General features: G+C 41.9%; 1 protein-coding gene across 1 annotated transcript in view; it reads left to right on the top strand.

Moving 5' to 3' along the window:
- The window catches only part of ZFPM2 (zinc finger protein, FOG family member 2), a 610,873-nt gene that overhangs the window by 407,193 nt on the left and 180,644 nt on the right, over positions 1–23,036 (top strand). Inside the window, exon 5 of the mRNA XM_085605110.1 lies at positions 6,422–6,533. Within this exon, the coding sequence (XP_085461236.1) occupies positions 6,422–6,533 (112 nt within the window). The remainder of the gene's footprint in view (positions 1–6,421; positions 6,534–23,036) is intronic.

Genomic DNA, 23,036 nt, shown 5'->3' with positions numbered 1-23,036 from the left:
GTGCGTCAAGGCATGGGCTGTTGGCATAGGTAAAATTTTAGATTATAAGTATGAGGATAACTTGTAGTCTTTGTTGGTATCCAAGGTATCGGAAGAGGTGAAGCCATATTTTCATTGTGTAGAAAGGGTTATTTGGGACGTTGTTGATATATGGTACCAAGAATAGGTCTGAATCTACAGTTAACCCAACATTTCTGACTTTTTATCATTTTGTTAGTGGGGGCCTCAGGTTCCTATGGCCACATGGTGGTAGGCTGATAGTTTTTCCATTGTCTGCCGGTCATGATCTCTATCTTTGTGGTGTTGAGCTTTAGGTGATTACTCATCCTCTATGGGTTTGTGATGTGCAGGCATTTGTCAACGTTTGAGTTGTAAAGGTCTTCCAGGCAATCCATTTTTAGAGTGATTTGAGCGGATGGCAGAATTGCAACAGGTGAGGTTGAATGATTTAATCTGGTCTGGTAAGGGGGTTTGGTAGATGCCAAACAATAGAGGCGATATGATGGACCCCTTTACCCAACTAAATGAAGAAGGCATTACGTTATGTTAATTTCTATTTGTATAGCGCCAAATCCCCAGTCAGAGAAGAATCATTCGGATTAGAGATGGTGGGTTTATATAACATTCTTGAACTCATGAAGGATCAAAAACGGAATTGGATTTAAGGGGAAATCCAGTTAGGCTGACCAATTAGCTCATTCAAAGAGAGCAAAATCAATGGCACAAATTCATTCCCATGAGGATGATGATACCTGTATATATATAGAGAAGGATGAATAGAGAAAAGGAAATTCATTGGCAATCACCTCTTGGATACGACAACAATAAAATGGCAAGCTCTTTCAGCTTTTTGGTTGTAAATTTAAATGCAAAAATATCCTAATTAAGATTAAGGGGATGTTTGGTTCTGAATGTAATCGATCAACTGACATACATGGGACATGTGTAAAATTCAGCAAGCATCTAACTATATTATTGTGAATACTTAGTGCTAAAACTGTTAACCGCCCCAAAAAAAGAAAGAAATGATGATTTGATACCTGATGGACTGAAGAACTGACCTTACAATTAACGGAGGAGAAATCGGCAGAATTAGAATAGCAGAAATAAACGATCGAAGGGAAAGGAGTTACAGATACAGGAAGTCATCTGGAAAAAATAGCTAGTCCTTCACCACATTTGTCCCAGGTGTGGCCCACCTGCTGAACCACAAAACCAAGAGGAGTAACTTCCACAAGTGCAGATTTAGGCCATTTCTTAAGCCATGTCTCTAGGAACAAATATGTCGAATTGGTTATCAGATATTGTCATCGATTTCAATTGCATGCTGATGAGACTTTAAACAATCGAAGCTTTAATGAAGAAGCGCCAAGGTAGACTGTAAAGCGAGATTTTACCTAAATAATGGAAAACAGTAAATTACGTTGATCTAGTCCAGTGGAGTCTAGTAAAGATAGTAAATTAAGGATAGGCAAATATAGACTACACAATTTTGTTCATGCTGTGGTTTCAAGCTCCCTGAATGAGATGAACATTCTGACAGAAGAAACTGGTCAGTCTGTGTTATATCCCATGTCTCATTCTTTGGATAAAACTGAGGTAGCTTGTGACTAGCGGTGTCCCATTTAATATTCATTAAAGATGAGGTCATAGCAATTGATAGAATTTTCCTTAAAAGCTTTGTATCTAGTTGGAAGCAGGACATTCAAAGGGATTGCCCTAGGAAACTCCACCATCTGGGTGCCCGATGGGCCACGGTCATTCGGCACCAAATAGACCGTGATGCCAAGCCGCAGGATAATGGTACCCATGGCAAAGAAGCAACTAATCAAATATTCATTGCTCTGAAGAAGAAATAATCCATAACCTCACGGGCTGGACCTGTACATTTTATGCTTTGTGGCACCCCAAGTCAGGTATTGGCACCACCGCCAAGAGTGTTTTTAAATACTAACCTTACCTCAACCATGTTTAATACTAGACCAACCTCTTCCACAGTGAGGGTTTCAATCCCTGACTGAGGGAGAAGTTGTCCTTGATATCAAGCACTTCTCGAGCTGGAGCTTTTGCTTTTGGAGTCTGAACTGTGGGGTCTAAGGTAGAAGTCTGATAAAAGTGAAATAAAGACTCTGATAAAAGAGTTTTGAAGTTCAATGCTTCAGTAAAAATGTAAGGAATTTCTTTAAATATTGGTGGTGTTCTCATTGATTTTAATGATGGTGCAATGTTGAATATAACATGTAGCTAATTTTACTGATGTGGTGACTCCCTGACAAAGCCAGTACCCTGCCGTGTGTAACTTGATATGAGAGTGTCACACAGGTACTTTGATCTAACTGAATATATATTTGTAATATAATTCATAATATTAAGAAGCACGGTTGTGTAATAAACCTTCTTGTTCCTTTTTAAAAGAAAAAACATGGACTGGGCAATAATTTATTGAGTGTTGTTGTTTTTGCATACCTGCTAGCTTGTGTCACTAGACCACACCACCTCCCCTGTATAGTCCGTGGACTGCTCTGTTCCTCTACCTTGAGAAAATTAAGTGCTATAATGGGGTGCTTGGGTCTCAGTAAAAAGACAATTGCATATGTATTACCTGTGAACTTTTAACCCAATTTCTTACAAGTATGCTATTTCATGCCATGTTATGTTATGTTATGCTATATTATGCTATGTTAAAAGCTCACTTTGAAACTAAAATCAAGCAGGGCTTTCAAGAGAGTAAATTTGTTACTAAGACCTGGTGAGCTGTACTGCACATTGAATATACGAGATAGATTGTTTGTTCATAATGGGTATTTTTATCATAACAGCATCTAATATGAATACTCTTTAGTGCTGGCCTAAACATCAAGGGCTGTATTACTTAAAGTACCCCGGGGGGGGCGCAACAGGTGTTTGAGCCCGCCGTGCATACCCCCGGGCACTTTGGTATTACAGAAAGGGCCGCAGGCGCTTGTGCGGCCCCTTCTGTAATACCAATAGTGGTGGCACACATGAAGCGCCAGCACTATCTTTAAGGGGGCATTCCCTAATTTGCATGGGGATGTGCCCCATTCAAATGAGGGAATCCTTTTTCCTCTGCGTCCGCGCCGTATTACCGATGTGGACGCAGAGGCAAAGAAGCCATTAGGAGGCTCACTGACTGAGAGCAGCCCTCTGCAGGGCGTAAAGGCGGTCCTATGGACCCCTCAGACATCCTCTTGCAGGAGGGTGCAGTCACTGGCTGCACCCACCTGCAAGGGGATCTCTATTCTCCTTTTAAAAGTGCAGGCAGGTTGCCATCTGCACAGTGAAACATGGAGCGGCTTTAAAGAAGCCCCAGGGCAGCACGGGTTTGCGGCTGCCTTAGGGGCAGCTCATTCCCCATAATGCAGCGCATTTTCCTTCATTGCACTGGGCGCACCTTTTTAACCCCTTCCCCGCTCATGACGGAACCGTTCCGTCATGAGCCACGGTTGCCGTGTGCTCATGACGGAACGGTTCCGTCATGACACGACCGTTGGCGGCCGCTCCGCCTACGCGGCGCTGTTTCCCCGCCTGTGCGGGGGGACAACGCAAATGGGCGGAGTCATGACGGAACCGTTCTGTCATGAGCACAGCTCAACCGTGGCTCATGACGGAGCGGCTCCGTCATGAGCACAGGCCCACCGCGCTGCCCCCCTGCCCCCCCCAGTGCTGCAGCGGAATGTCCGCAGCAGCGAAGGGGTTAAAGGTGAACCTGGCGCAATGAAGGAAAATGTGCTGCATGTGTAATGCGTTTCTGGAAAACAATTCCAATCATTGGCTCTTGACCCCTCACCTTTAAATTGCGTCCCCAGTGTCAAGTACACTGATTTCTGCCCAGTAGCCCATGGCCTGGTTGTTTGTGTATTTGTTACAAGCCATTACCACATACAACCTTTTGATCATTCCATGAATAGTAAATTGACCTCACATGGCAACTCGCAGGCAGTGGAATCTAGTCATATCTGACGATACACGTTCAGAGGCAGTGCTTAATTTATTTTAAAAAAATATGGCATGTGCCCAAAGACTATCCCAGGTATCTGCCACGGGTTCTGTGAAATGCCGAGGGTTGCTGAATACCGAGGCTACCTTGTGATTCTTCCTCATGACTTTTTCTTCCATCAGCCTACACCACCTGGTCTTTGTCATGCCTACTTTCTGTCATTTTTTGACATTTTCTCTTGTCCACTGCTTTCTCCATTTTCTGCCGTGTTCTCTCTTGCTGTGGATCAAGGTGTGATAATGAAAAATGCCCACCACCTGCAACCACCAACACAAATAAGTCACAGGCCAGAGTCGAAGCTAGCATAACCTAGTTCCAGACTGTAGGTTATCTTGAAGTTTATCTCTTTGTCGGTTTGTATAGCACAAACCAGACCCACACAGGTATCAGCATTTGAACAGAGTGTAACACAGTAAGTATTCATAGGGGAAGGGAGAGGTGAGGTCAATAAGGCTGCTCAGTGTACAGAAGGAGATCAGGTGGTTAGAAATTTAAAAAAATGTAATCTATACATGATAAAGATATAATGAGCAAGAAGTCAGAGGTTGCAGGTGGGAGTACGAGGACCACCTATTGAAAAGCAGTGAAAGGAAGTGGTTGGGGAAGGGGAACATTAGAGCCGCTGCTTGAATTCACCGTGGTTCCTGCTTCTTCCTCCGCGGAGAGTGATCCGTTCGGTGATGCGGTTTGCAGGCGGATCGAGACTGGAATCATTGTGCCGAGAGAAAGTTCTTAGGTTCTTTTTTACAGATGGCATGGAAGGGATTGTTTTTTATGGCAGGATGAATAGAGTTCCAGATCTACGGTACACTACCTGAGAGGGATTTGTTCTGAGAGCTCCATGACAATTAGTTCAGTTTGTTCTCTATTTGCATAAATGTGAAAGAAGAGCCCTTGGTCCCTAATCGCCTTGCGAGGGCTGGCAGAACAATATCATGCCAGATATTGAAAATGATAATGGAGAGAGGGGATGTTCGGGGGACTTTACAGGGACTATTGATGGGATCTGAGAAGAGGTGGTCAAGACTTGCGTATTTGCCTCTGTTGGAGAGGAGAGAGGTAAACTGATTACGGGATTGTCTAGTGCTATGCACAATGGTGTTAAAAGTCAAAGAAACGGGCAAGGCGAATGGGAGGTGCCTTACAAAGGTGCCATCCCAGATGCCAACCAGAGCCATTTGTCTCCTGTGACCTGGATAAACGGTGGGGTGGCAGGGAGAGGGAATGCAATGAGAATCAGTAGAATATTGGAGGTGGCGAACTGACATATTTTCAAGAAGTTATGGGGCCAATGGGGTTCCACAAATCGACAGTATCTGGAAAGTACAGACTGACCAGGGAGGACTTGTTGAAAGGTGGAAGAAGGCTGACCACCGAAGGTGTCTGAAACAATAAAATGCCAGAGAGGAGGGGAGCATTGATGATGAGGCTGACTAGATTGTCCTGTGTTACAATTAACCCTTTCTACGGATGCACAGATGACATCTTCGGGTACAAAGGCCTGATGCTCACAAAAGGAATGAGCCATCTCAAGCACCCCTCCGATTCCTGACCGTCTTGCAAACTGAGTAACGTTTAGTAACAAGTACATAAAAAGAAATGCACATGCCATCTTTCCAAAGCTGGTAGAAATGTAAGGGTTTACATTACTGTACATCTAAACAGGTCATCCGTCTTCCTCCTTATCAGGACTGAATGTAGGACATGCACACTATCCTAAGAGGAGAAAACATAAAATGCAGAAATGAAAAGAGAGCATGTGGCGATGCCGGAAGAGCGAGTGATGCCACGCTCGGCTGCCCCTGTCTTAAAATGCCTTTGCTGTCTGTGTCCACAGCCTTCCCAGGGACCGTGGACATCGGTCATTAGCAGTAATGTGGCCCTGGCAGCGGTACATCTGTACATCAACACACACCATAACGGGGATTCCAATGCCCGCTTTCCATAGCTTCGCCACCAAACCATAAATGCTGAGGCTTTGAAATGGATCCCGGCTCTGTACATTCTTTCCTGTCTCTTTCAGGAAGTGGCGAGATCCCTTTGATACTGAAGTACAATGTGTCTAAAGTTCACTTCCAAACACCCTGCTCCGTGCGCTGAAAGTCTCCTGCTTTCTCTTTATAACCCCGAGCCACTGGAGATCGGGATAATCTGTGAGATCTGACCCAGGATGGGGCTCCTAAATTCTTGATAATAACTCTACTTTTTCCACTGAGTGAAGGCAGAAAAACCTTTACAGGCCGAGGGAGCTGTCTTTACAAAAAGGTGCCGGCGGCATGGGGATAGACCGGTGGATTAAGGGGGTGGATATGTGTCTTTTCAAGTAAAGTATTTATGGCTCTAATTATCCGAGATATTAATTAACAGAAGCTAATGGCATGTTTGTGTTTCTCCTTTCTGCAGAAGACAAAGGCGTCGGTCCCCATGGTCTTGACGGCGGGTCCCAAGTGGCTGCTGGACGTGACGTGGCAAGGAGTGGAAGACAGCAAAAACAACTGCATTGTGTACAGCAAAGGTAAGCAAACGCGGGGCGTGGCTTCCGCCGCCTTAATGGCGGCATTGAATTATCTGACGTAGGGGAGGCGACAAGCGGCCTAGCAGGGAAGGAACACAAGTGAGACATAGCTTCTAGCGCGCATCGACAGAGCAGAGTCACCTATTGTCGTCCTGGAGCGCCGATAAAGCGTCCTTGTTCCGGGACTGCTGGAGCGCGAGGGAGTTTGTGATTCAGATGCTGGTTTCTCTTGATTTTCGCTTAAAACATCGCGGGATTATCATGATCCAGGTTTCCCCTCTGTGCCGGTGCAGACGGGGTAGGTGTGTTTCTTTGTTGTGACTTTACCGCCCACATTAACTAGAAAAAATATCCGAGGCCGTCAGTCCATGGGTTCCAGACAGCAGAGCTCAGAAACACAGTCCAGTAATTGCCTCTTTATGTTTACGAGGTCCGCTGTCAGTAAAGCATGCACTAACTCAGAGCTTTTCGGAGTTAATGTATGGGCTGGAGATGCAACAAAAACAAGCATTTGCAATGCAATTGGTCTCGCATTTGCGAGAGTTTAAGCTATTGGCATTGTAAATGACAATGCCTTTTATTTATTTATTTTGCTAATTAACACATAAATAAAAGGCATTGCCATTTACAATGCCAATAGCTGAAACTCTTGCAAATGCAAGACCTATTTAAAGAAGCGGCCACCATTGTCCTGGGCTGCTCGGAATGTGAAAGCACGCATGGCGTGCTGAATGTTGTAGGAAAGCATGTCGTGCCTGTGGTGGGATAAACTCATTAAGGAAAAAAGTGCTAACAGACTAAAAAAGAGGTACTGTGCAGCCATGGTCTGTGCAGGTAACAGCGGTGGGGCAGTGTGCCACGTTTGGAAGGATTTCGAGGGACAATGCAGAGGGAAAATTAATTATTTATTTCATTTTCCCTCAGCATCGTCCCTCGTAATACCCCCCAACGCGGCCCCACTGCCACACCGATGTTACCTGCACAGACCGCGGCTGGTACTGTGTAACAACCAAAGTAAAAGGGCCAGTCCTCATGGGAGGTTACAAATGAAGAGAAGGTGGTACTAAGGAGGGACTAACAAGCCTATTAACAAGTCAGAAGTCAGCATTTACGAAGGGCAATGACACAAGCCAATGAAAAATATGGGCGGAGAGTGGGCGCTGCTTCTATTCCATACTCCAATACCGCATGTCGCAGAGCAGCACATGCGCTGCCCAGGCTCGACCTAAAAATGCACTGACCTCTCCTGCGCGAGCAAGTGGCAACAAAAAGGATCATAATACAGCCCCAGGGATGTATCACCTAAAGTAAGCACTGGCAGTGCTAAGACACAGTCTCTGCTACAGTTTTGGACTGATTGGTGTCATATGTATGTGAAGGCTGAAGTATTCCCGTTTTACCACCTCAGACAGTTATAAATGTTTACTTGTGAAAGGAACTTTCAAGGCATGTTCTGCTTTTGTTTGGAAACAATGCAGCCAGCATTTGTTAACATAGGTAAATAAACATCATAACATACCAGCATACCCAAAGCAACATATCAAAACAATTAAAACATAAGAATGACATCACAACGAAACAAACAGAATGCAACACAACTGCAGTAGATCATTAAAATCACACTGTCTTAATGCAGTAGAAATATACTACTTTATTGAAACAGTGAGATCATTTTTGTTAATAAACAGACACAGATGAACTGGTAATATCAAAAGCCAAATTAATACTTACATTTAAATATTTCATAAATCATATAGCTCAATTCAAAGTGATTGCTAAGCAGTCTTCCATGTTTGCAAAAACGCAACACTGCTATCGCTTCGCGGCTTTAGCAATCCCTAAATGGCACCCCTGGTGAGTTTCTTGCATACAACCCTGAGTATTGGTGTTTCTAAAGTCAAAGGAATTTTACACTATATCAAAAAGGACAATTGCTATCAAGGCCCATTCGTGAAGGCTCTGTGCCAGGGATCACATTTTAACTCTGCGTGAGTTCCAAGAGAGGTGGAAGAGGCAGGAGCCCGGCAGTCTCGATATTACAAACAGGTTTGCTGTTGGTGCCCTACGGAGTGACATCAAAGACTAGCAAGTTCGGTCGCCACATCCCCAGCAGGCACGGCTTCTTGATGGCGCTTCATGGGAAAGCGCATGAAAGTGGCCTTGTGCTGCTGTTGACATTGCCTGCCAAGACCAGGCTGAGGTTCTAGGTTACTGCCCCTGTATTGAAATAGCTAATCTCGGTTCCCTGTAATTCTTTCAAACTGCGCACTGTTCTTTGTTCAGTTCCTTTTCGCGTTTACTTCTGTTACAAACACCCACTGAGATCAAAGAGGTGTTTGCTGCAGCAACCAAGTAACTGTTCAGCATCCGAGCATCCCGGCAAACAAGGGCCCGTATCAATATATTAACATACAAAGCATTAATCTCAACATCAAAGACCCAGGGAAACTTGCTAGAAACAATTACAACTTGTTCTTATAATCATTACATTTCATGCACTTAGAAGGTTTTTTTTACTGCCACCAGCCTTTGAAAGTGGAAAACAAAGCTCGACATTTGCATTTAGGAATGAATTGCAAACAAGGGTGCTGAAATGGCTTTGTTTCTCTTTACAAGAATCCCCCCTCCTATGCATTTACCCTACGCCGTCACCTAAACCAAAATGTTACAACACACATCTTAAATAATTACTCAGAGGGTCGCATTTCGTTTTTTTTTGTTAGTATTTTTGCATTGTGCCATGACCAAAGGGCAGTTGATTTTCAATAATTATTTTATTTTTAAAGGATCGCAGTTGCAGCTTCTGAGAGGGGTCAAATAATGCTTAATTATCTTATTGTGCAGTTGAATTGATAACAGGAGTAAAACGTTTAAAACCAGAGATGAAAACAGAGTGAAATCAAGGAAGATTCAAAAAGCATTTTATAACTTTCCAAAAACATGGACTTCGGGGCCACAAATCAAATTTCGGGCTTTGTACCTCCTCAAGTGATCCCATAGTCCCAGGAATATGGGGTGACTTCATCTCCTGGAACACACCACTGTTGATTTGTAGGACGTGAATCCTCCACTTACATTATAGCATGTGGTCCTTGAAGAGAGAAACCCTTGTAATAAGGTAATTATGGTGAGCACACACAATAGTGCCTCTAGCACATAAACATACCCTCACTTCACGCCATGCATAGGAGCAGATACACGTTCACCACGTCAAATTTTGAGACATCTCCAAGTCTCACTGACAACACTAAAATTCCTCACACATCCAGCTTATTAACAACACAAGATCTATCATACCTGCATAACAAATAGAGTAACCTCCTACTCAAAAATGCTTTCAGCCTATAGTGCAAACCTAGTCAAAAGGCAGCGGAGTGCTCTACAGGGTCAAAAACAAGCATAAAGTCTATGAGTGATAGGAAAGGTAGCTGGGCTGTGCACAGTTAATGCATTGTGTTGTAAAGTTCTTTAAAGAGGTGAGTCTTCAACTCTTTTCTAAATTGGAGCACCATTGGTGTGGCCCTGATGAATATGGAGATATTCCTCCAGATTCTGCCTGCATAGAAGGAAAAGGTCTGACTTTACTTCTTTACACGTCGTACTCTGCAATCTGATGGTTTCCTGACAGCAAGTGTGTTGAGCATGACCAGAGATGGTCAGCAAGTCTGCAAGATAAGCAGGGATGCTGGTCGTGATAGCTTTGTAAATGATGCAGCTGTTTTTTGAACATGGTGTGGGCACACAAGGGTAGCCAATGTATTACTTTATGGGAGATGTGTAGCGCAGCGGCCAGAGCATCTGTCTGCGGAGCACAGGGCTCATAGTTCGGTCACCGGCGTCAGCCCAGCTCAGCATTATGTGACTCTGGGCAATGGCTCACCTTATCTCCCCGGCAGCCCCTAACATCTTGAGACCCTGAGGGGTGATTAGTTTGCACTTCACAAATACCAGATTATTACTTAATGTAGACCCAAAATCTGACTTGGTGTGAGTGCTGGTGAAGGAAGTGGGGCTGCTTATCTTTAAGTGAGAGATATAGCTCAGCATCCATAATTCTATGTTGTATATTATATGTGGCATATGGGTCTTCTGTAACACAAAATCTGAAAGCTCTGTGAATGTAAATGTTGTAGTACAATGATGGCAACAGAAATGTGAGGAATCAAACTCTTCAAGGTCCTGAACTGACTAGTACACTCACAACTCGGGTAGCATATAAAGCTGTTAAGACCTTGATTCACCACAACTGATATCTCTAGTATTAAATTTAAGCTTTGATCAAACAAGAGGAATTACTCCTTGCTAACTTAATGCATACATCCCATTAGTCAGTGAAGGAAAATCTCTCCCCCTAACCCAAACTCAAGCAACTTTCAAATGCCACAATATTCTTACTACTCGAGCACCCTGTGATCCTTCTTTTTCCTATGTAATGGTTCATGCACTGGTTAGTGGGGAATATTGGCTGTCTAGCTACCGTAACAATAACTTTGCCTGCATTTGTAGATTTTCAATGTAACATCAACATCCTTTTTATAAGTTATTTAAATAGTTTCTTATATTTCTCAAAATATATTTCATTGTGTAGCGATATATTTCTGACATTGACAGTATAGAGTTTATGTAGACGGAAACAGAGGAATGTCTTTAACCAAAGTCTCAATGCCCCACTCTGCTGTATGCCTCTATGATAAATGTTCTCAATTTAGGAGGCAACCGGTGAAGAAGAACACCAGTGGGTGTTTGGTATAACCAGTACAGCAAGGTGACTACTCAGGGACATCTGCCAGAATAAAGATTATTAGATTTATTCTATGGTACTGCTATGGACTGGGCCCATGGCTATATCCTCATCCCCAGAAATGAGGAGCATTTGGGAATCCTTGCTGGTGCTTCCTTCAGTCATAAAATTCTGGTAAATTTCCTAGGTAACCCAGGAAATTCAGGAAAGAAGCACAAGAGTACTGCTGATCCTCTATTAAAAGCTAGTACTTGGCTACCAATTGACCCACTTAATAGACTGAATTGACCATAAAGTTTTATGGGATTGACTAGGTTAAGTTTTTCCCATTTATTTTAATGTGCATGTATTCCTGCTTGTTAAGTGAATGCATTCTTTGGTTTGACATTTTCTGTATATAATAGTGTGGATGATATTCCGGTAATTGCACTTGGAACATCATCTTCAGATTGCCTGAGATTTAAGCTAGTTCAGTGATTGAGGGCCGTTATCCTGAGGGTGGGCTACATTAAACTCATTCCTACCCCTTCCAACTGTTTTGACCATACAGTAGAGTGTGCATCCAACTCAGATGCCAGTGGATCTCAGCCTAAAAGTGTTGGATAGCCAAATTATCTTTTAGGTCTAATCAATTGCTGACACTTGCAGTTCAGCTGGGCTATTGCCATTTTTGGACCTTTTACAATATATTTCCTACACGACTTATCCCAAAAGAGGAAGTGCTCCATTTGTAGAAGCAGTTTCTCAGTCCAGCTACACGAATGAGGCTTACCTGGGCCTGACTCGGGAACAAATTCTGATACTGCAAATATTGCAGAATACGAATACTTTGTTACTGGCCAGACTGAAGCAAAATGGCTAGCTCTGTGACTTATGTACTGGATTACAAGTGCATAGTCCATTAAGTAGACAATGCTTTACATTACTTACAAAGCCTTTAAAACTAGAGACCATAAGTTTGCTATGGATACAACATTTTCTTATATTTCTTCTCAGTCACGTATGTTTTCAGATGCTCTTCTCTTGAAATCCAATGAACCAAAAATATTATGGATTGATTATGGTTACATCTTATCTCAGGCTTCTGAGTTACAAAGAATTAAATCTCTGTCAGGAGGAAAAGTAGGGCCATATGTGCAAAGCCTTTTTTCGGTCACAAATGGCCCAATTCACAAAGCCGGGCTGTTTGCAAACGCAAAATGGTATTCCCAAATGTACGAAGCCCAAATTGCAATTCGGTAACCTTTTTACCGAATTCCAATTTGGGTTGGCGAATTGATATTTGGAAAAGGCGTGCTTTTAGGAAAACATTCGCCCTTTACCGCCAACTCAAAGTTGGTGGTAACCCATTCACAAATGGGTAGGTGTCCACAAGGGGCCCCTTCCCCTTTGAGAATAGTTAGAAAAATATATTTTTAAAGGCAAGAAGGGGTCCCACTGCCTGCTCATAAAAATTTAAACTTAAATGTTTAATTCTTTTCTTTTTTAAATGCACCCCGTTTTCCTTTAAGGAAAATGGGATGCCTTTAAAAAAATAAAGATTTCTTTATTTAAAAAGCAGTCACAGACATGGTGGTCTGCAGACCCCAGCAGGCCACCATCGCTGTGAAGGCTGCTATTCCTAGTGGGTCGCAAACATCAGCCTACCTCATTAATATTAATAAGGTAAGTCTATTTTTGACCCACTACGAATTGCTATTTAAGGAATCAGAGCTAAATAACCCCTTTGTACATTAGTAATTGCAATTTCCAAATAGCAATTTGCAAACAAATCACTATTTGGTAATCGCTATTACAATTGCTTGTACATCTAGCCCTAATTTCTTATGGATTTCCTAATGGCTACCTGTTCTTGATGCTTGTCAGTTGTTAAATTTAGGAAATGTTAAACCAAATGTTCTAAAACATTATTTACAATTCCTTTACTTAGGAATACTAATTAATCATTCACGTTATATTTCTCCATTTTGTTTTTAAAAGATGCACATTTTTAAAAAAGTATATGTTATTGAAATCTGTGTGGTTAGCTAAATAACTTTAAAGGATTTTCAAAGGTTTAATTGTCTATTTCAATATTTGTTAAACATGTTGAGAATATTTTAGACTGTTGAAATTTATTTTAAAAAGACAACACTTTTATTTTCAAATCAATAGCTCCAAAACTCTTCTAGTATATTAAATAATATAAATTGTTTGTAGGGATTTCATTTGATATACATTTGCAAGTTAAGAAGTTGTAAGAGATATAAGGATGTTCAAAAATATGGTAATAGTTAATATAGTATTCTGTGATTTTTAAAATGAAGTTAGGAAAAAATGGGCAGCATTGTTGAATGCTGGAATATATAGTTGCACTTTCCATCATTTACATTAGAGGCTTCAGAATACTAGATTTAGTTACAGTAGCACTTTATAGAGCATGATATCAATATAGTAGAGTTTTTTTCAGAATGATTTAACAACTTGAATTTCTAACTAAAACATAAAATGTTTCAGGACTCACATAGTTTTTAGCATATATTTCAACAGTCCATAAATAAGAATGACTTTTTAGAAAAGTTGAACCATCTGCTAAAAAAATGTAAAGGTACTTTTGATCTTTTATACTTACTGAAGCTGTTAGTTAAAAATGTCCACTCTTAAGAAGAAGTCACACTTGTTCTGAAAACATACTTAGAATTTTTTGAGAATTTCATGATCTCTAAATGTACCCCAGCCGGACTAAATGTCCTACCTGAGGATTTCAAAATTCACATTTTTTAGAACAAATATGAGTGCTTAAATCAAAACAAAGCAAGGAGTTGTGAAATAATGTGTTTCATATTTTGGCATTTATGAAATCACTTTACAGTTAATTGCCCTCTAAGGAGGTGTATTCCTTGTTTGTTGCTTTTACGTTTAAATCACTTAACTAAATTCATTAAGTTAAAATGTTTACATCTTGGTCACTGGTAAATCACATTGATAGTGCTTTGTTCATTACCAATATGATATTTTCATAGCACGGGAAGGGAAATTAAATGCTGAAGAGTGTTTTTAAAGGAATACTAGAAAAGGGTATACTTTATGAATCCATAGTGGAAAAGTGTGGCTCAATGGTTAGAGTGGCAGACCCTGATGCAGAGGTCGTGCCCTGGACCAGGGTTCAATTCCCCGCCTTGGCGGGTCTTGGGCTCAAAAATTCCACGGATCTGATAATTCTCACCTCGGTGCCTATTCCAATCATGGAGTCCCACTCTGCAACTCTTGGCAATAGCTTGCATAATCTCCACAACGGCCCCCACAACGCTAAAGGATGTCTGGCCTCCACCTTGGGGGTGCCCAGGAGTGGATGCCTCACAGGGAAAGCCAGGATGGGTTCCACAGCGGTATCCGTACAAGCACCTTGAGACCCTTGCAGGTGAGAAGTGCGCTATACAAGTATCAATTTACAATTTACATTTATAGTCATCCCTTCCCGCCTCCATGCCTTGAGGTAAGGGGAGTTGGTAGTCTCTAATAATACAATTAATTTCACATATACTTATTGACCTGTATAAAATTACATTATTTAAAACAATGCACAAGAACAAAGAGTGTTTTGATCTCAGAATGTTTAATGTGCATTTCACCTATTGGACTAAGAAAGGAGTCAATATCATGGGTTTCAATAAAGATACCTTATTCAATTTATGAAAAAATATCAATCATTTAAACTTTTATTTGACATTTCAAGGAGGTCAAATATTTTTCTATGACATTATTTCCTTTAAGGGCCTTAATGCTTCTAACTTATTTCTCAGTATATGTTCATATCAAAACTTAACAAAATAATTGAAAATAGTGTGTTAAAAACAATGCTAGTTTTCAGACTGTACTCAATATTGTTAATTGCAGTAATACCATCACAATGGTTTGATTCAAATGTTTCTCAAAGACTATGGGCCTTAATATGATGGAGGTCGGACAAGCGATCGACTGCCACTATTGTGGGAGGGATACTGACTGACATGCATTCGGCGGTTCCACCCGCCAAATTACGATCCAACAGCCATGCAAGCAGTCGGAAACATCCCGTTTTCTACTGCGGCTTGGGCAGCGGCCCAGAAAAGGGCAGCAGCTTGGTATGTTTTAAACACCCATGCACCATGAGGTGCCTGGCATAGGGTCCATGGATGATTGGGGACACACCACACGTGCCCCCCAGGCTCCAAAGCGGAGGCCAACAGGGTACAGGGCCCTTCTTGTGCCCCCAAAGTCTCTTTCTGTCTGCCTGTACATGGCAGTCTGACCGCCATGTACAGGCCGAGGGAAACGGACATCGTAATCCCCATGGAGCAGGCACCATGGTAGGTATTACGGTCCAACCGCTGTCCGGCAAGCTCCTTGAGAAAAGCAGTGTTTTTTCGTCTCTACGACTGATGACCGCCAGATCATATTCTGGCGGTCGGATCGCTTCAATGGATGATGGTGGGACCGCAACTGACGTGCTGTCAGTGGTGGTCTCACCACCATCGTAATGGGGGCCTATGTCAAAATGTGTGTTCCTTCCTTCCCTCCCCTCTCTTTTCCACATACTACTTTCCATTCACCTACTCATTAATGTTCTAATGTTTTTCTCGTTTATCATGATCTTTGTCTTCTGCCACTGTCGCCTTCTCTACAGCACCCCCTTTTTATGGATAATGTCCTAATGTGATCAATTCCCGAACCATTTGTACTTTGCAAATTTAGATAATAGTTATACTTGAACCACGTGTGCAAAGACAAAGGGACTTTGCTGCTGGATGGCGATCTGGACTCGACAAACAGAGACCCAAGAGAGATACAAGTCTTAAGTGGTCATGCTTCTGCCTGATAAAGAACGCTCTGTCAGACGACAGAGATACCAGGCTTGACTGACCCAATACACAGCTGACAGTGAGAAAGAACAGAGCCCTATTTACTCGTAGATTGTAGGAGGGGAAACTTAATGTACTCACAAGGCAGCAACGTGAAGGCAAGCATTACGCATCACTGTTAGACCAGCGCCTGAGCACAGCATCTTTTGAATCTATCCACCAGACAGGAGATAATAATGAAAATAGCAATTTGGGAAATGCGAGGATGGAGAGGCGAAATAAAAAAAAAAAGAATATTCGAGTTACAACAAAAAAGGAGATCGCCAGAGCCATCTGTCCACATCACATTCGTTATCCCGCGGGTGGGTTTTAATATTCACGTGCAGTGATTACATATTCCGCAGCATTACAAATCCAGAGCGATGCCGCAGATACGCGGCAGTGGGAATTATAAAAACATAAGACTCGGGTTAATTATTAATCATTAAGTTAGCCAGTTGGAAAATTCCAATATTGCTTTTTAAATGACTTGAGGATACAGGAGGTGCTAATGTTATTATCCATTATCAGGGATACGGCGGAATTGTACAACTGGATAATAACTAAACAAGTGACACAATGTAAAATTACGTTATCAGGGTGTTAAAACAAAATGGTGCCCTGAAGGGGCCCGCGCGCCAGCTCAGAGCTGCAGTCTAATTATGCTTAACTCTGATAATTAAAATGCAACCGAGATCAACAGAATCATTTTCATTAGGAAATGCATTAATGATAGTAGTGGAACAGTAATTGATTGCAGGACACTACCCGATAACTGTACAGGGAAAACCTGCAAACGAGTTGCACGTGTGAGATCAGCAGATAGCCCTCTATTATAACTAAGACTTGAAATCAGACTTGCTGAAAATAACAAATAGACGTGCTCAGTCCAGGGCAGGGCTGGTCGAACCATGGAATAGTAACATTTACTCTGATTGGCTGAGTGATTGCCAGCCATGCAAATCAATTCCGTTGAAATGTATTGTATGTACTGTGACGTGTAATAAACCTGATTGCATTTTACTATTTGCTGGCCTAGTGATCACAGTTTCTTAACGGTTTATTATTTCCGATAAATAAATATATAGTTTTCCGATGAGAAAAACTGTGAACTTTACAAGCCTAGGCACCCGGTTACATAAAAAAATGTCCTACCTTCTTGCAGTGTATACTGAAACGCGTCTCATGCTTAAAAATGGCTGACTTGTGTCCGCCTCATTTAAGTGTTGTTTGATCTGAAATTAAAATTCGTTTGATAATAAACCATCTAAATATTTGTTTTCGATTATCAGAATGATGGTAACATTCCTAATTCTATACTGCTTGCTATAACCACACAGATTGGTCGAAAAACAATCATTATAACTGCACAGAATGTATAAAATGTTCTATTTTATTTATTTTGAATGGTAGAGCTATTTAAAGTACAGGCCAAAAACCATGTAGTACAGATAAATACATTTGTGGGGTGGCGCCTAGGTATGTGGTGCAGTGTATATGAGGTGACGTCACAGCAGGTGGTTGCATAGCACAGGGAGTCTGAGGTAATAAACATGCACTGGAATATATACTATAATGGGGCGGGGTGACACAAACTGTCCGCATGTTTGTCACTCAGAGGGCAATCTCAGGCCATTGTATGGAAGTTGGGAAACGTTTCTTCACCTCCAATGAGATGGTCTAATACAATCAAGAAAGACCTTCTAGGCATGAATAGGGCATCGGCGAGCCACGTGCGAAAGGATGTGTTTCGCAATATGAACAGTAGTCTCCAGTCAGTCTTCTAAAGCAGACTTGAAAGGGGGAAGGAACTCTGTAAAAATCGCAAATGCACAAACACTAGATGTACCGTTTCCGAGTGTTTTTTTACCAACTATTTCCGGTAGTAGAACAAGCAGACAAGCGAAATTGTACTAAATCCTGCTCTACCAAAAGATGTTCACTATGAGAACAATGTGGGAAGCATGCACATCTCCCCCCCCCCCCCCCCACCCGTAATAAGTGCGTCTAACAACACCACAGCCTCTGCAGAGTGGTTACTTTTATAAAGAAAGTTCCTTTACTTTAATATCTACACAATTTGTATTCAAATAACCTTAAAGGAGAAACAAAGGTATCAATTTCCTGCTGTTCATTGTTATCTTATGCCTGGATGCATTTATCTGCTGCAAACGCATGCAACGAGCTGTAAAACACATTTCTTAGCTGAGGGTGTTTGATGCTGACATCCAACAACATCAAATCAAGGCAGCTGCGTTTTTATATTATCCAATCTCTTTTTTTATTTTTAAGACCTCTTTGAACATGAAATGTACTTTTTCGCTTGGTCTCTCAAGTTGTAGTTTTTATTTTTTATATACTCTTGTATCCTAGCCCTGTACTTGTAGAGTGTGGGGTTTAAGGTATTAACTGTGCTATGAGTCAAACTCTAATGTCTTTGCAGTCCTTTTCTTATCAAGCTAGAGACATGACCACCAGAAAAAACAAACATTTACAATGCAATAGCTCTCACATTTACGAGAGTTTGAGCTGTTTGGCATTGTAAATGACAATACCCTTTATTTATGTGTTGTTTTTAAAACAGATAAATAAAAGGCATTGTCATTTACAATGTCAAAAGCTTAAACTCTCGCAAATGCAAGACTTATTGCATTGCAAATGCGTTCGGTGCCCATGCTATAAATATTTTTTTTTAAGCGTTTGGAGAGAGCATGTCCTGCCTGCAATAGCAGGCAGGACAAAGGTATTTGAGAAAATAGTGCTCGGAGGCTGTAATTAAAGCTTGCCGAGTAACAACACACGTAACAGGGGGTGTTGCAATGGAAGGCTACAAAATTAGACAAGGCGGTACTAATGAGGGACTACTAAGCCTATTGACCAATGAAAAGACACAGTTTACAGTGGACAATGACACAAGCCAATTAAAAATATGGGCAGAGAGTGGGCGGAGCTTCAAGTCCATACCTGAATACTGCGTGCCTCACAGAGCAGCACATGCGCTACCCAGGCTCAACCTAAAAACAACAAACTCAGTGAGAGGCCTTTCCAGGGAGGCTGACAGGTTCAAATTCCCAGAAAACAGCAAAGCTAGCCTCGGCCATCGCTCAGAACGAGATTACATGGCAACCCCATTCAAGGCTCCCTATAATCACGTGGTGCCAGCAATCAATGGAGATCAGGTCCTAACAGAGGAAGAAATGCTGGACTCAGGTGGAACTGCAAGAAAAAACTCACCTTTATTACAGGCAACACACAAACAAGCCATCTCGAAAGGCCTTCAGTAGCAAACCAACCAGTCCTTGCTGTGGACGAGGCTCTAAAAATCTGCCCCCTGGAAGAGGTTTATGGTTGAGGTCTACACATTTGTAATCAAGACAGTAATGAACCAGAACCGGCAACAGAAAAGTTTGGGACCCCAGCACCGTCCAGAAAAGAGCTGACTCCTCCAAATGCATGATAGCAAAGGTACTCCTTTTCTGGCTCCTCGCCATTATATAGGTTTTGTGGTATCATCGATGCAAGGTCAGGCTCTCTGGCTTGTCAATCTGCAAGACACTGCACAGCTTATTTACAAGCCCTTTGCGCCGTCAGTGCGTCCCTTTTAATATGGAATAAAAGTGACATACTGGCGGCGCAAGGGTCTGGTAAATAAGCCCCTGCCATCTTATTTTGTCTTATGTTAGCCGCCCCACCCATGAGTATTGATGAAGAGACATATTGGGATTGGGTTTGAGTGTGCCATTGTGTATAAGTTAGGAAGATGCCATGATGAACTAGGTGGCAAGATGCCAGCTTGGAATGGTGCTGTGTTTAAGGTGATTTGTGCAGCATACATTGTATTAATGTGGTCTGATCTGTTTATTAGAAGCAAGGACATTTCTCAAAGAAATGCTTTACATATAGTATTCCTGAGATACGTAAGATTAGGATTATTTGGGGTGTTTTGTATGGTTGGTAGTATTGTGAATGATAAGTGAAACCAGTAAATAGAAATGGCTACCCTTGAGGCTGCCGGAGACTGGTTTTGGCCGGGTTGAGTGTGGAGCAAATATGGGAGAGATGCATGCAGTGGTAAGACAAGCTGCCTATATTATCTTTGTAGTGCTCATTATACACCCAAACATCATCCTTCTGGCAAGGTTTAGGTAATCTAATATGATATCCAAAACACTCCTCACTCCTCTTGCATCTTCACCTGTTCATTTCTGTTTTTGTCCCTGAATGGATGTTTTCTCACTCTGCTGTATTAAAAGAACGCTAAGCCGAAACCTCAGTTTTTGCAACCTTTGGCAGGCGTAGTTATTGTCTACTGAAATGCATATTTTTCCAACATGCTTCTAGCCATGCACTCGATGAATGAATGAATGAGCATGTTAGAAATTGGGTTTCTGGTTGGTAAAGGTTTGCACCCTGTCCAAGGAGTAGCTACAATCTAAGTCAGGCTAAGCTAGATACACACTAAATGATAACCTATGCTCAACCTCTGGTAGCTTGACACAAAACAGTCAGGCTTATCTAACGAGTCAATGTGTAATGTTTTGGTGCAACACACACACATTAACCCATGGAATACACCACAAAAATCATCCACAGATTGATTATTATATTATAAACAAAGCAAGAACAAAAAGTAAAAAATCTAGTGCATAGAAGCTGAGATATTGAATTTTAAACAAAGAAATACAGTAAAGCACTTAAGAAGCAAGTAGTGCTAAGAAAGGTTACTCTATGTTGTGCTGGACCAAGACAAAGTCAACGTTTGGGCTGACCTTGTGGAAGAACAGGCCGGCTACAGGGCCCACGCAGGGCCTGATGAACAAAGTACCTTCCCTGATTGCAAACAGCGAGATGAGTTGATCTTCTACACTTAGTGAAGGCGATAAGTCAGTTCAGAAGACAGGCGCTGGAGCCAAGGTGCCTCGAGCAATGCATTGGGTTCTGCCACTCAGTCGAGGGGGGTGCATCAATTTCACCAAGCTGCATTGGCGTGGACACGCTGTCTGATGCCTCGATCTCTGGAGTCAAAGCACTGGTTCTGGTGCGATGCACCGGTTTTACTCCTGCAACCTGGTTGATGCACCTGTTACACACAGACAGGAGATCCTTTGAAATCCATGTTGCAAGTATCTGGGCCACTTCCAGTAAGCCAGACACAAGAGCAGGGTTAGAAACTTTGATTTCCCTGAGTCTCTAGCAACAGGAGTCAAGCCAACAAGCCCTTGGAAATCACTTGGAGAAAAGGCAAAGTCCAGCTCTCCTTCAGCACAGTCAGAGAGCATCAGGCAGCAGGGCAACACAAGAGAAAAGCAGGCCTTCCAAGTCTGCAGTCAACAGATGAGTCATTTAAGCAGCACAAGAATCCTTCTGAAAGAGGTTCAGTTCACGATCTACACATGTCCGATTTTTAGGGGGTCAGAGACCCAGAACTTATACCCAAAAGTGCATTTGATCTGGAGAGTGACTTAAAAGAAGCTCTCCGAAGAGCACAAGTTATCCTTTCTGCTCAGTCCTGTCTGCCATGCTATCTATAAGAAGGGGGGCAAATCAGTCCTTTGTGTGGGGACAGGACACTATCTACTCAAGTTAAGTGTTAGCCCCTCCCTTCCATCCTTATCAGGGAAGGCCATCAGACTGCAGATGGATGTAGATGGGTACTTAGACACACCTCTCCTTCCTGTGCTGTGGTTGCCTCGAGGGAATGCACTAAGTGTACCTGTCACCCACTCCAGACTTGTATTGGAGACAGACTGTCAGGCACGCAGAGCAGAAGGTGAAGAGAAATGTCCACTTTCTAAAAGTAGAATTTCTAAATTAGTAATGTTAAATCCATCTTCACCAATAAGTAGGATTTATCAATACCATTCCGAACATATGAACCATGAAAAAGCTACTCCTCTCTGATCAGGAATGACATCTTAAAAATTGATTAAGGAATTCCCAAGGCTAACCTATGAGAGGAATAGGCGTCACAGTATTGAAAAATTAAATAGGCTGTTAGTCACTACCAGAACATGCAAAACATAAAACTACATGTTTTACCTTTTATTTACATAACACCCTGCCCTCAAGGTTACCTATGGTCTACCTTAGGGATGACTTAAATGTTGTAAAAGGGGAGTTTAAAGCCTGGCAAGTAGTTTTAAATGTTAAGTCGAAGTGGCAGTAAACTGCGCACGCAGGCATTGCAGTGGCAGGCCTGAGCCAGGTTTGAAAGGCTACTTCTGTGGGTGTCACAATCAGTGCTGCAGCCCGTTGATAACATTTAATTTGCAGGCTCTGTGTATATGGTATACACCCTTACAAGGGACTTACAAGTACATTAAATATGACATTCAGGTATACACCAATTATACACATGTTTAGGGAAGAAGCGTATGCACTTTATCACTGATTAGCAGCGGTAAAGTGCGCAGAGTCCTAAGGCCAACAAAAAGGTCAGCAAAATGTGGAGACAAAAAGCAAAAATATTAGGAGACGACCACCCTAAGGCTGACGGGTCTAAAACAGCAGTACCCTAAAACCTTGTTACCAGCTTTTCTTCATACTAACCCTAATTACCAGCACTCTATAGTGCCTATCACTGATACAGTGCCTAGATAAAGCAATAAGCTTCCGTCCAATTACTATTTCACCTTTATCCAAGTTTTCCCTCAGGGCAGTATCAACAATTTTAAAGTATGAAAAATGGCTAAGATTCATCGTTCTTCCCATTAGCTGTTTCTCTTTGTGGTTTGGACAAATAACAGTAAATAATGCCTTTACTATCCACCATTAATACCCTCAGCAATAGACAATGATACCTGAAAAAGACATTAACTTTACCAATCATTTTGAGTTTAAAATGTACTCATTGCTCACAATTCTTGATCCACTATCAGAAACCATGGTAAAAAAATATTTTTT

This window comes from Triturus cristatus, chromosome 5_1, assembly GCF_964204655.1.
Source record: "Triturus cristatus chromosome 5_1, aTriCri1.1, whole genome shotgun sequence".
Taxonomy (NCBI): Eukaryota; Metazoa; Chordata; class Amphibia; order Caudata; family Salamandridae; genus Triturus; species Triturus cristatus.
The sequence above is the reverse complement of the archived record's forward strand: the minus strand, read 5'-3'. Positions and strand labels throughout refer to the sequence as shown.